The 12,844-nt window shown below is 27.8% G+C and overlaps 2 protein-coding genes across 7 annotated transcripts in view; one reads left to right on the forward strand and one right to left on the reverse strand.

Annotated features, from left to right (window-relative positions):
* Positions 1 to 6,650, reverse strand: part of Rassf (Ras association family member) — a 203,694-nt gene extending 197,044 nt beyond the window's left edge. For 4 of the 6 annotated variants that reach the window (XR_012479702.1, XR_012479701.1, XR_012479703.1 and 1 more), the window contains exons 1-6: positions 6,335 to 6,443; positions 5,936 to 6,030; positions 5,727 to 5,857; positions 4,447 to 5,648; positions 4,141 to 4,360; positions 3,994 to 4,054 (exon numbers count right to left, since the gene is read on the reverse strand). Coding sequence is in view for 2 of the 6 variants with exons in the window: in XM_074246961.1 (XP_074103062.1) it covers positions 3,994 to 4,054; positions 4,141 to 4,360; positions 4,447 to 5,648; positions 5,727 to 5,857; positions 5,936 to 6,030; positions 6,335 to 6,374 (1,749 nt within the window). In the remaining 4 variants the exon portion in view is untranslated. The other 2 variants (XM_074246961.1, XM_074246962.1) reach the window with 2 other exon arrangements.
* Positions 6,651 to 7,750: 1,100 nt separating this feature from the next.
* Positions 7,751 to 10,609, forward strand: Atms (RNA polymerase II-associated factor 1-like protein antimeros). Its single transcript, XM_074246979.1, has 5 exons — positions 7,751 to 8,025; positions 8,344 to 8,436; positions 8,512 to 9,301; positions 9,475 to 9,727; positions 9,809 to 10,609. The coding sequence occupies exons 1-5, from the start codon at positions 7,952 to 7,954 to the stop codon at positions 10,309 to 10,311; spliced, it is 1,713 nt and encodes a 570-aa protein (XP_074103080.1). The 5' UTR covers positions 7,751 to 7,951; the 3' UTR covers positions 10,312 to 10,609.
* Positions 10,610 to 12,844: the final 2,235 nt, after the last annotated feature.

Consider the following 12,844-nt stretch of genomic DNA (forward strand, 5'->3'; position numbering starts at 1 on the left):
TATTATATATACACAATAAATATAAATATTAAAATACCGCTACACTATAATATACACGATATAACCAGTTGTTGTCTACAATATAATGTTATTTTTCTAATTCATATTCAATTGTTATTGTTGAGGACGAACACATCGAATTTTAGACGAGAATGTGTATGTGTATGTATTTTTAGTTGCCTTTCTTTAATTAGGATAATTGTAATTAACGATATTTTTTTTTCATCACTTTTTACTTGTTATTACTCATTAATTTAAATTCTGAGGCACTATCATTTATTTATAGTTAAATCGATCTTAATTATTCAAATTTTAATACAATATTTCAATATTTAAAAATTTAATTGATAGCAAATCGGGATTGAATAATTCATTATTATATTTCAGCACTTACATTCAAGTCTAGATTAAAATAAATTTATTTAATGAATTTTTACTTGAATATGCAAAATTATTTTTTTTTTTTTTTTGTAATCTAAATTTTGATTGCTAAAAACTTTTTCCGATTGTAGGTAAAAAATATTACGAATAGTTATTGCATAATTTTTTATACAGAAATAAATTTTTTTTCTCAATTAACTAGGGAATGGCTCTGCAATAAGTATAAAATACATTAATGCTAGGTTGTAATTTTGATCGATTATTTAGTGGTAATCACGCAAGTCAGTTCCATAACATGTTACAATTGTCAATATTAATTATTGAACAGTAATTATCAATTATTTAATGGGAGTTCAAAAACAAAATAGTAAAAAATTAATTTGATAAATAATAAATTTCAATTTAAGTGAATACTGATAACAATCGGAAAAAAAGTATTGACAATTAACTTATACTAAATATTTGATAAATAATAAACGGTACTATTAAAATTACTTCAAGATATATAATTAAATTTAAATTCTACTCGTCCTGTCAGATATTATTTACATTAATTTAATATTCAAGGAGTGACTATTGATACGTAAAAAGAAGTCCTGAAAAAAGAACTTTGTTACGCATGAATAGAAGTGTCCTAATATTTAATAAACTATAGCATATATGTGTAAAAATTGAAAACGAATTATGAATTATCTGTACAATAATATTAATTATTTAAATTGAAATAATTTATTTAGCCGAAGAAGAATGTTAATCACGAGAGGATAATTGAAAAGATGATATAAACACGCAACTAAAGTAAAAATAAAATATTGCTAGAATAATAAATAAAAAATAATCGCAGACGTGCATCCAGGCAATTTTAATGAGCAATACACACCACTGGTTATCGATAATGTGGCGAACACGTATTGTATTTTTTGTAAGGCTTATATTTTGCCAGATTGTGATAATCGAGTTCGCAACATCGTCACCAAGCTATCCCCAGTACAGCTCACTAGTTAAATTTTCTCTGTTTTATTTTTAAATCCAATTGACAAATTTAAAAGCCATAACTAATATTTGAATGATTTTAAAATAACAAACGAATATAACTATATTAATAATGATCAATTATTTTAAAAAATTTAACCAAAGCACACTTGTTTTTATTATGGAAACAATGTAGTTAGTTCTCAAAGCATATGTAATATTGTTATTGCTTTGGGGATTTTAAAAAAAAAAAAAAAAAAAAAAAAAAGTGTAAATTCGTATGGATAAGCGCAGATATTGATTACACACAAAAAAAAAAAAGGAGCAGTTTCGCAACATGACGATATAAGTATTAAATTATACTCAATCATTTTTAACATTATTATAAATAAATAAATATTCTATTAACGCCGAAAATAATTTATATAACTCACAAGTGTATTATTAGATACTACACTGTTAATAATTGAAAAGAGAATCGTAGCAAATTATAAAAAATAAATTGTTACATTTGATTTCATAATATTAAACTTATGTCGATGTCATGAAAATAATTAAAATTAAGCGACTAAGCTCCACGGTGTTGTTGGATGTAAGTAATGAGAAAAATTCTTTATCCTATCAACCCGTATAATTATTATTATGATTATGACGACGATGATGATAATTATTCGTACTACTCATAAAAAAAAAAAAAAAAAACATTTTAATCTACTTATTCAACAAGATAAATAAAATACATTCTGTCCAAATGCATAAACTGTCTATTATTTATTATTAATGATAGCATTAATGCTGTTACTATTATTCGTAAAATTTATATATTAATCATTTTAATTTAAAAAAAAAAAAAAAAAAAAAAAACGTAAGCAACTAATGTCACCTTACAATTACCCTAAATCATCCTGTAGAGTATCTGAAAATATCTAAGCTTTAAAATAAAAAAATAAAAAATGAAGGAGAAAAGGATTGGAATTTTTCTCTTTCAAGCAACTTTTCACCTCACAATTAACTCATTTACTCTTTCATTCACACGGGTAACACTTAAAAATTCACCCATGGGAAAATAAAAAACGAATTTTTATTTCATTATAAAGAGTAAACAGTGTTAATTTTTTTATTTATAGTATTATAATTTACTCCTTACAATTCAGCATTACATTTTTATATATTAAAAATTATAAACTATAGTTCATTTTTATTTCTTTTATCTAATATTCGTGTACCACAGCAGAGATATTTATTTATTTAATAGATAATTATTAATATCATGGTTAAAAATATTTTTCCTTTGATTTAATTTCTTTAGATCAACTTTCATCTAATTAGTCATTTTAAACTATTTTTTTTATCACTGTATCAGACATTACTGGCAGTTCAACTTTGTCCTTCCTTTTAACCAAGCTAATGAAAACTAGGTATGTATTTTACTACTTTAATTTTCTTAATTAATGTAAGATAAATATAAACTTCAAAAGTTAGTCGTTTTATTACTTTTTTTAACAAATTCTCAACACTCCAATTGGAAGAAATTATATTATCCTTTCAAATAGGAGGTAAAATATTGTCAATATATTATTTAAATGAATAGTTATTAAACTAGAAATTATTTAATTGATAATACTCTAATTTTTCAACAGTGTTATCAGTGATTATTTTAGTATATTTTTATTAAACTCAAGTTTAGCAAAAATATGTAAAATATAATAATGTCAACTATTTTATTTCTTAGTTTAGTCAGTGAAATATTAAAATTTTATGAAAAGTCAATCATAACATAAAATTTTCGTTTTAATTAGAGATATAACGTAATAATTCTTTTTTCATTGGAAGAAATTGTAAAAATTTCATTAGAAAAAAATAAAAATGCAAACTAATGCATCATTGGTATAAATATTGAAATTTGAGGAATGATAAATTATTTACTATTTCTATTGCAGTTATAAAATCATTAGTCTATGATTCTCTATTATGACTATCATTATTTTTTTTTTTATACTGAACTGAGTATAAAAGCAGAATGCTTTTGATTAATTTTTTTTTCCAATAAAGATTTTTAAAATATATTAAATGATGACTCAAAAATATTATTAATTGATTAGAATACGAAGTATTTATATAAGAACTTAATTACTACTTTCAATTATATTCAGCTACCATATATATAAAAATCATTATCATAAACTCGTCGAATTTAAAATTTACTTGTGCGATTTAATTATAATGCCTAACTCCATAAAATAAAGCTCAATAATGTAAATATTTAAAAAATTACGTTAGTAAAAGCATGCTTAACCCTATGTATTTTTGATTAATTAAAAAATTAATTTGAATTTTCCAGCCTTTTTAACTCGAAAGATAAACAATCGATATGTAGCACACGTCGATGTTCAATTATTTATTGCCATCGAATTCATTATATTTTTTCTGAATGTAAACTCACTTCAGGTAATATATTGATTTAAAAAGTAACTATAGAATAATAAAAATAATCCTATTCGAAAGAGCTATTCATGTTAGCACTTGATGTGCTTAAAATAAAAATGATAGACTATCTTGATTGAGAATACTAGTAATTGGAAAAAAACAAACTATTTAATGAAAAGTTCTATAAAAAGAAAATTTAATCTCATTTCTCACCTATAACCGGACTTTCAGTTCTTCCATTCGTTGTTTGATTCTCCGCCGCATTTCCTTGTACCTTTAAATAACAAAAATAAAATACAGTAAGTAACCTGATTGTGTCAAAGTAAATTAATCGACTCAATGATAAACTTGTCAACCAACTTTTCTTTTAATAACAAAATCTGTTTCTCTTCTTCGTAATGATATCGTTGCAAAATTCCCTGACACTCAGCTAATGAAAGATTTAAAAATTGCGCGACATCCGAACTTATTTCAGGTGTCGATAATTTGTCGACGAGAAATAGACGAGCAACATTTTCATGAGGTCCAAGAGCTACACGGACTTCAAGAGGATATTCATCGTCCCTTAATCTGCGTTGTTCTAAAAATAATAATAATAATTCATCAATAATCGACTTTAAATCCAATATTGAATATTTTAATTAAGAAAATGAATTTTAATTTTACCTCCATTGTCCCGTACAACAAACAAAGCAAAGTTATCAGGTTTAGCGTCGACTTTATATTTATCGAGCATTAAATTAATAACTTCTTGGGTGCTAACAAGACTAGTAACCCAGACAGACATTTGTGACCCATGTGGTGGAGTAAAGAAACTTGTTTCACGGTTATAAAAATGTCCATTGATAGAACAGCGACGACGTAATCGACTTCGAGACTGTCTCCTGCCACCAGGCCGTCGACGTATTGCAGTAGAGCCTTGTTTTCGACGTAAGACGACCCCATCAAGCTCCAATCCGCTGTCCGTGGACATAGTCATATTGTCATCATCACGAAAGTGCAGGGAGTTTACAGAATCAGTGTCACTGTCCTCGCGATGTCTTTGAAGGCAATCAGGTCCAGACATCGAGCGATTTAATCCTTTCTCAATCCAACTATCATCATTACTCATTCTACGACTGTTGCTGTTCTTCTCCAAACTATCATAGTACTCAACTCTACGTAAATTACCATTTCTATTAGGAGTTTCATGGCAATTATTAGGAGTGTCAGTGCTGGACGAAGTACTATCTAAGCTGTGCGTCGGTGTACTGTTGATACTACTGTCATTTGTTTTAGTCTGAGAACTAGCGCTACTGTTGACCATTGAACTTCGATTCTCGGTTGATCCATCAAGACTTGACTGACTCGCTGACTGAGAAGTTTCAGTTACAGAGTGTGACATTGATGGCAAATTTTCCGGCATAGTTTGATACAATTTATCACCGTCCTCGACTTTTCGTTCAACTTGCAGCAGCTCATCTAATTCATCTAGTTCTATATTCTTCACATCGAGTTTCATCGGTAGCGTGAGGCTTTTCAAGTGATCTGGTGACGTAGGCACGGAATAAGGCTCGCTTTCTAAATTACTTTCTGTTGGTGATAAATCTTTGTCACGTGGATTGGTACGTTTTTGATTCTCATGGTCATTATCATCGTCATCTTCAACTTTTTCAGCAACACTTCGTCGACAGGAATTTCGATTTCTTGCTGTAACAACTGTTCGTTGATCATCATCTTCCTTTAAATGAATCACACCACGTACTCCCCAATAAATTCTTAAAGCACCTTCGAGAATTAATCTTCCATTTACTTCTCTACTCCTTATCCCACCACTTTTACCCTCATAATACTGATTAAAAACTTTTAACTTTGTTTCTAAATGCGATCTATAATATAAAAATTAAATTAACATCATAAAAATAAAAATGAAAAATTTTTTTCTAATATTTTTATAAATATATTACCTTGGTAAAGTTGATCGAGGTTCTTTTTTACCAAAACTTGTATGAGATTCAACTCTAGTTCCATGACCAAACAACTGAGGACCGAACAACGCACCATAACAAGGGACATGACAGTAAGGCACTCCTTTATGCTGAAAATAATCACAATTGTTTTAACTAAAGTCAATTTCAATATTAAAATTACTATATTTAATATTAAAATATAATACCTCAGCGTGTTGGCCTGGATTTAATCTTTTACCACATTCCTCGCATCTTAAACATTCAGGATGCCAATCGTATCCTAACGATTGTTTTCTTTCAGCTGCAATAATAAGAGTATTAAATATCTAATATCTAAAACTAGAATCTTTAAAAATATCACAGTAAATACAAATAAACAATATCAAGTATTTATCGACAAATTTGACCTTGACATGGGTACAATGACTTATCTCATGGCTTTGTTTAAAAGATTAAGTATCAAATCATCTTGACACACAATAATAATTTTTTAATAATTAAACTGAAGTATGTATGTATAAGCTATTATCATCAGATATCATAATTCAAATATTTATTTTTATTAAAAAAAAAAATTTTAAGATAACAAGATAAATTATATTTACCAAAATAAACAGGTTTTCCGCATTTATGACACTTCCACATCGTGCTTGATAGTAAATTATAAATATACTATTGTATTTATATATATATATATATATATATATATATATATATATATATATATATATATATATATACCACTTTTATTAAATACTCTATGTATATATTTGTTGTTGTTTTTATTATTATTGTCAATAATTATACATTTTGTTTACCGGAATAATTAATAATAAAAGATAGTTTCGGTAAAAAATGACATGACTGTCAGTGGTACTTGAAACTTTTAAGAAGATCGCCATCAACGAAAAACGAAACCAAGTTTTACTTCGTATAAAGGAAGAAGAGAAATAAAACTATATATACATATACATAGTTATATATTTGTGTGATTTCGATCATATGAGCATAAAAAAAGACGTGTTGTATATTTATATGGTAATTGATGATGATAAAATAGAAACGCCAATTTTGATTAGTCATGTTTAACAAAGATGGCGTCCTAAGTCAAAATGGCCGACATTATCGACATGACGAATGATATATTTAATTTTAGTTGAATTATAATTCAAAAAATTGATAATATAATCATTTTTTAACGAAAAAACGACGAAAGTCGAACTTAAAACCGAAAAAATAACCGAAACCCGACGATAATTGATTTATTAAGCAGAGTTCTCGCGAAATATACGGACAAATGAACGCGCAAATTCGTTTGGGCCGTTTTAAGTAATCATAATAATATTTAGCGGGGAATTTTATATTCTACTGATACCTAGCATACTTGTAATTAATATAATCTACTTTTTAGATAAAAAATTATAATATAGACAGAATAAAATGCGATCGCGACCGGACATTACTCGAAAGCTTCCGCATTATAAGAAGGACCCGAGCCAACTGGCGACTGAGGGCCCGGTTACCCGCTTCTTTGGAGCCGATTCGTTGTTCGGGTGCCGAAAAATTGGCGCGCTTTTATAAATTACCCCCACCAAGTTTCAAAATCTAAATTTTAGAATTATTCTCTATTATTCTAATTTTTAATAAATAAATAAATAAATTAGAACTTGACACTTTACACATTTAAAATTTTAATTTAAAACAGTAGAAATATATTTGTATGCCATTACAAACCATCAGTTGGTAAGATTTAAGATTAAATAAATTTAATATTTTTTCATAATGTTCAATACATTTAATTATGGAAAAGTTAAACTAAATTATTATACATTGATATAATTTTTACTAATTTTTATTTTAATAAACAAACGGAGAAAGTAATCATTTTTTTGTCCATTCTGTTTTTCGTACTATTATTCACCTAATGTCGGCGGAAACAAATAACCGGTCTGCCATGAAGACGTCCAATAGAGGTCTCCATCTTTCATGCTACCCAACTAGCTGTTAATTTTCGCAACTCTAAAAAACTAGAGTATTTTTAAGTTTTGCCTTTGCAAGTGCTAGTTAACCTTTACTGATAAGTAGTTTATATGTTTTGTTTAACATAAACGTGAAATTAATAAATCTCGTAGTGTAAAATAGTATTTTTAAAAAAGTTTCGATTTTAGTAAAATGAACCAATATATTTTTTCGTAAAGCAAAAATTATTTTCTTTAAAAACAATGGCTCCAACAATCCAAACTAATGGAACTCCAACTGATCGCGAAAAGCGTCCAACAAGGCCCGTAGAAAAAAGGTAATGATAAGCATTTATTTAAGAACAACCTAAAATATAAAACAGTTACGTTTAATTTTATGAAAATGAAGTTAGCCGACATTTCATAATTTTTAGAAATTTTTTATTGAAAAAATTTCAATTAAATGATTAAAAAAAATGTCACATTTAAAAAACTTGAAAAACTATAAATGCAATTTTTTAGAAATATTTTTTTAGTTGTAATTTGATTAATAATAAAAATCAAAAATTTTTAGACGTCTGCTAACTTTAGTGTCATTTAATTTTAATTATAAGTAAATGTTTATTTTTAATAAAAAAAATTAATTTATTTTTCAGATCAGAATTAATTTGTCGGGTGAAATATTGCAACACATTACCAGACATACCATTTGATCTAAAGTTCATCAATTATCCATTTGAGTCGACGAGGTAAAGTGCTAAAAATACTTTTTTTTTTTTTAAACATATTGATTATTTGTTAACTATAGTGATATTGTTTTGCAGGTTCATTCAGTATAATCCGACATCGCTAGAGCGTAATTACAAGTATGAAGTTCTGACAGAGCATGATTTAGGTGTTGAAATAGATTTGATTAATCGCGATACTTATGCCGGCGATCCGAACGCCCAATTAGATCCAGCAGATGAAAAATTACTCGAAGAAGATGTTCTCACACCGCAAGACTCGAAAAGATCTCGGCATCATGCGCGCAGTGTATCTTGGTTGCGAAGAACTGAATATATTTCTACAGAACAGACAAGATTCCAGCCACAAACGATGGATAAAGTTGAAGCTAAAGTCGGTTTCACTTTAAAGAAAAACTTCAAAGAAGAAACCTTATATATGGACCGTGATAGCCAGATAAAAGCTATTGACAAAACCTTTAAAGATAACAAAATACCCATTGAAAAGCATTATAGTAAATCTGGTGTTGTACCAGTGGAGGTATTGCCAGTATTTCCAGACTTTAAATTGTGGAAATATCCTTGCGCTCAAGTTATCTTTGATTCTGATCCTGCGCCATCAGGAAGACCTGTACCAGCTCAGATTGAAGAGATGTCTCAGGCTATGATTCGTGGTGTGATGGACGAAAGTGGTGAACAGTTTGTCGCTTACTTCCTACCGCTTGAAGAAACTATGGAAAAACGTAGAAGAGATTTTGCTGCGGAAATTGAGTATGCAGATGATGAAGAATACGAATACAAGATGGCCCGAGAATACAACTGGAATGTAAAGAGCAAATCATCTAAAGGATACGAAGAAAATTATTTCTTAGTTATGAGAAACGATGGCGTAAGTTATTAATTTATTTATTTTAAATAGACTATTTATTTTAGACAGACTAATACAGTCTAATGGATTAATAATAAATTTTTTAAGTTAGATGTAAAAGCGGAGAATGAACCACACATCAACTTTTTAATAAATGATGATTTATTCTCAATTTTTTTTCTATCTGTTTAAAGGTGTACTACAATGAATTGGAGACCCGTGTACGACTCAGTAAACGTCGTCAAAAAGCTGGACAGCAGCCGAATAATACACGCCTGGCTGTAAAACATCGACCACTGACGGCCAGCGAGTTTAAGATGCAGCGTTACCGTGAAAAACTACTTGAGCCACCAAACGAAGATGAAGAGGAAGAAGAAGAAGAGGATGAAGACGAAGACGACGAACAAGAGCAAGAAAAAGCTGAAGACAAGACAAATGATCAAAACGGTTAATATATTTATTTAATATTACTCATTCCCATTACACAAATTATTATTGAATTTTTTTTTTTTTTTTTTTTTTTTACAGAAGGTAGTGACAATGAAGAAGGCTCACGAGCTACATCAAGAGCATCATCAGCAGCCTCATCTCGCTCTAAAAGCCGTTCCAAGTCACGGTCTAAATCTCGCTCCAAATCACGGTCTCGTTCGCGATCTCATTCAAAATCTCCTTCCCGTTCAAGATCTCAATCCAGATCACAATCTCGTTCCCGGTCTCCTTCTCGATCTAGATCTCGCTCTCGATCTCATTCTCGCTCTCGGTCAAAATCAAAGTCCGCGAGTCCAGCTAAATCAAATCGATCGGGTTCGGCGACTCCCCAATCACGGAGTCCGTCAAAATCTCCATCAAAATCACGATCGCCTTCACCAGCAAAATCTCAATCACGATCGTCATCAGCATCACCGGCACGATCAAGATCTGCCTCAAAGTCTAAGTCACGATCTCGATCACCCTCAAAGTCGAGGTCTGCCAGCGGAAGTGGTAGTGGAAGTGGCAGCGGCAGCAGTGCTAGTGGCTCTGAAAGCGATTAAATCGCTAGATTTACTTCATTCTTTCATTGTTTTATTTTATTTTTATAGTTGTAAATATCCAAATTTTTTCATCTAGAATTCTATTCTTTTAATAATTTTTATTTTTTATTTGATTTGTCAATCAATTTTTTATAATCAATTTTATTTTGTATCATCATTTATTTTTTTTCAATTGTTAATCAAGTTTTAAAAATTTATTTCATGCCTAGCATGCTTTTCGATTATGTCTAATTGTAAATATATATTGTAGCTTTTAATGAATTTCTATTTAATAGAATTTGTAATAAAATACATAAGCTATCAATATTAATCGATTTAATTAATTTCTTTCCTATCGATTATGAAAAAAATTAATTTGAAATTATGACATTAAATTTAGCTGTCGCTTCACAATTTTGTTAATTTTCTTTAATAAATAAGTTATGAAAAAAAAAATTATTAAAAAAATGGACTTGTAGAAATTTTAAAAATTTAAAAATGCAATTTCTCAAAAATAATTTTTTAGAACAAATTTTTTTGTTAAAGAAAATTAAAAAATTGTCAAGTGACAGCTAAATTTAATGTCATTTTGAAACAATAGTTATATATTTTGAACATGTTGGTACACCTGTTTCATCGATTGTAGCAAATGTTTTCTATCTATAGGTAGATAACACAGTACAGTTATGTGCAATAAGAATTTACCACGCGCCAGATCGAACACGCGATGTTTTATTTGTTATTATTTCGCATCAAGGATTGCGTCATTCTTCAATCCAGTAAGAAATTGTCGTTGCACAAGAATAACTGACAAGATAACAAGTAAATGAGATTATTATTTAAATAAAATACTGAAAATATACATAAAAACTTACAATAATTTATACTTAGTGTACTTGTAAAACTGTTTTATCGCAACTAGACAATATTCGCTAAGTCGTATGTAAACGTGAATCATCTTTTTTGTGTTGGTTACAAATTAATACGTCAAACAAGTGGATTTTATTTTCACCATCATTTTATTCATTTCAAATAATAATTATTTTAATATTGAACTGATAAAAAACAATTTCATCGATAAATTATCAATAAATCGAAGAAATTAATTAGAGGTTAGTATATTAATCGAATGGTAAAGTGAATTGTTTCACTAAATTTTTTTTGTGTCACAACATGATGACAAATCCATAAGGCCTTGTTTGACCGTGTAAATTTCCAGTGTCTTATAAAATACATTTCAAAAACATCAGTCACAAGTTCATGTTAATAAATAATAATTTATATATATATATATATATATATATATATATATATATATATATATATATATATATATATATATATATATATATATATAAATACTTGTGTTTAATTAATAAATTTTTATATAATATTGAAATTAGCGGTCAGCTGTCAATTTTAAAAATTTGTTTAACAAATTGACACAATAAAAAAATTCTTCTAAAAATTTTCACATGTGAAACTTTTTAATTAAATTTTTTTTTAATAATTTAATTGCTATAAAATTCCAAAAAAATTTTTTAAATATCTGTCAACTACAGTGGTATATTTTTATATTGTTTAAATATTTATAAGCATAAATTGTTTTATGTTGAACAATCAAACATATGACAGAAGGATTGGGTTTAAAATTTTTTTTATTATCTTTAAATAGAAATATATTTTGTAGATTAATAGATAAGAAAATATTGTTCTTAAATGATATAAATGATGGAAAAAAACTCACATTTTTATTTTAATTCTATATACTTGTATTTAAGTAATCTATTTTATCTTAATACACCTACAATCGTAAATATATATTGTAATTATTTAAATATATTAACAAAAAAAAAAAGTTTATTTATTTATTTATTTATTACAGATGGCTCCGAAGAACAAAGAAAACACAAATAATCGGAAGAAAAAACAAAGCGAAGATGATGATGATGATGATGTTGATTACCGTCGACGACGTGATAGAAATAATCAGGTAAATATTTAATAATTATTAATTTATTAGCTGTTTCAATTACCTTAATGGATTATTTATTACTGTTTTTTTTTTTTTTTTTTTGTTCAATTTAATAGGCAGTAAAACGATCACGAGTAAAAAGTAAATTGAGAACACAGCAGACATTAGAGCGTGTTAATCAATTAAAAACAGAAAATGAATTATTAGAAGAAAAAATAAAAATGCTTTCTAAGGAATTGGGTTTCTTAAAAGATTTATTTTTAGCACATGCAGGTAATTAATTGGTTAATATTAATAAATGATATTTAAATTTAATAATATATATTTTTATTTTTTAAAGGCTCGAATTCAAATCCCGCAATAAATCTTCAAGATATAGATATAAATGCGATTTTAGCAAATGATTCAGAGGCTGATCACAAGAGCAATACGAAAGCTGATACGTAATGTTTATGACATTAATTATTAATGAAAGAGCGTGAAAATAATTGAGTCTATCCGCGAATCATGTTATTCTGTGATTCCGGTTAGCGATATGACTGTCTGTGCGTAAAGTTGTGCATCTTGAAACGATGCCAA

The sequence above is a fragment of the Cotesia typhae genome, unplaced genomic scaffold (assembly GCF_013202065.1).
Source record: "Cotesia typhae breed Kobodo isofemale line unplaced genomic scaffold, CoteBio_Ctyphae contig_48, whole genome shotgun sequence".
NCBI classification, from domain to species: domain Eukaryota; kingdom Metazoa; phylum Arthropoda; class Insecta; order Hymenoptera; family Braconidae; genus Cotesia; species Cotesia typhae.

Coding starts and splice junctions, on each gene's coding strand:
- Atms (XM_074246979.1), top strand. CDS start 7,952: ATGGCTCCAACAATCCAAACTAATGGAACTCCAACTGATCGCGAAAAG. Junction 9,302..9,474: donor TAGTTATGAGAAACGATGGC/GTAAGTTATTAA, acceptor ATCTGTTTAAAG/GTGTACTACAATGAATTGGA. Junction 9,728..9,808: donor CAAGACAAATGATCAAAACG/GTTAATATATTT, acceptor TTTTTTTTACAG/AAGGTAGTGACAATGAAGAA.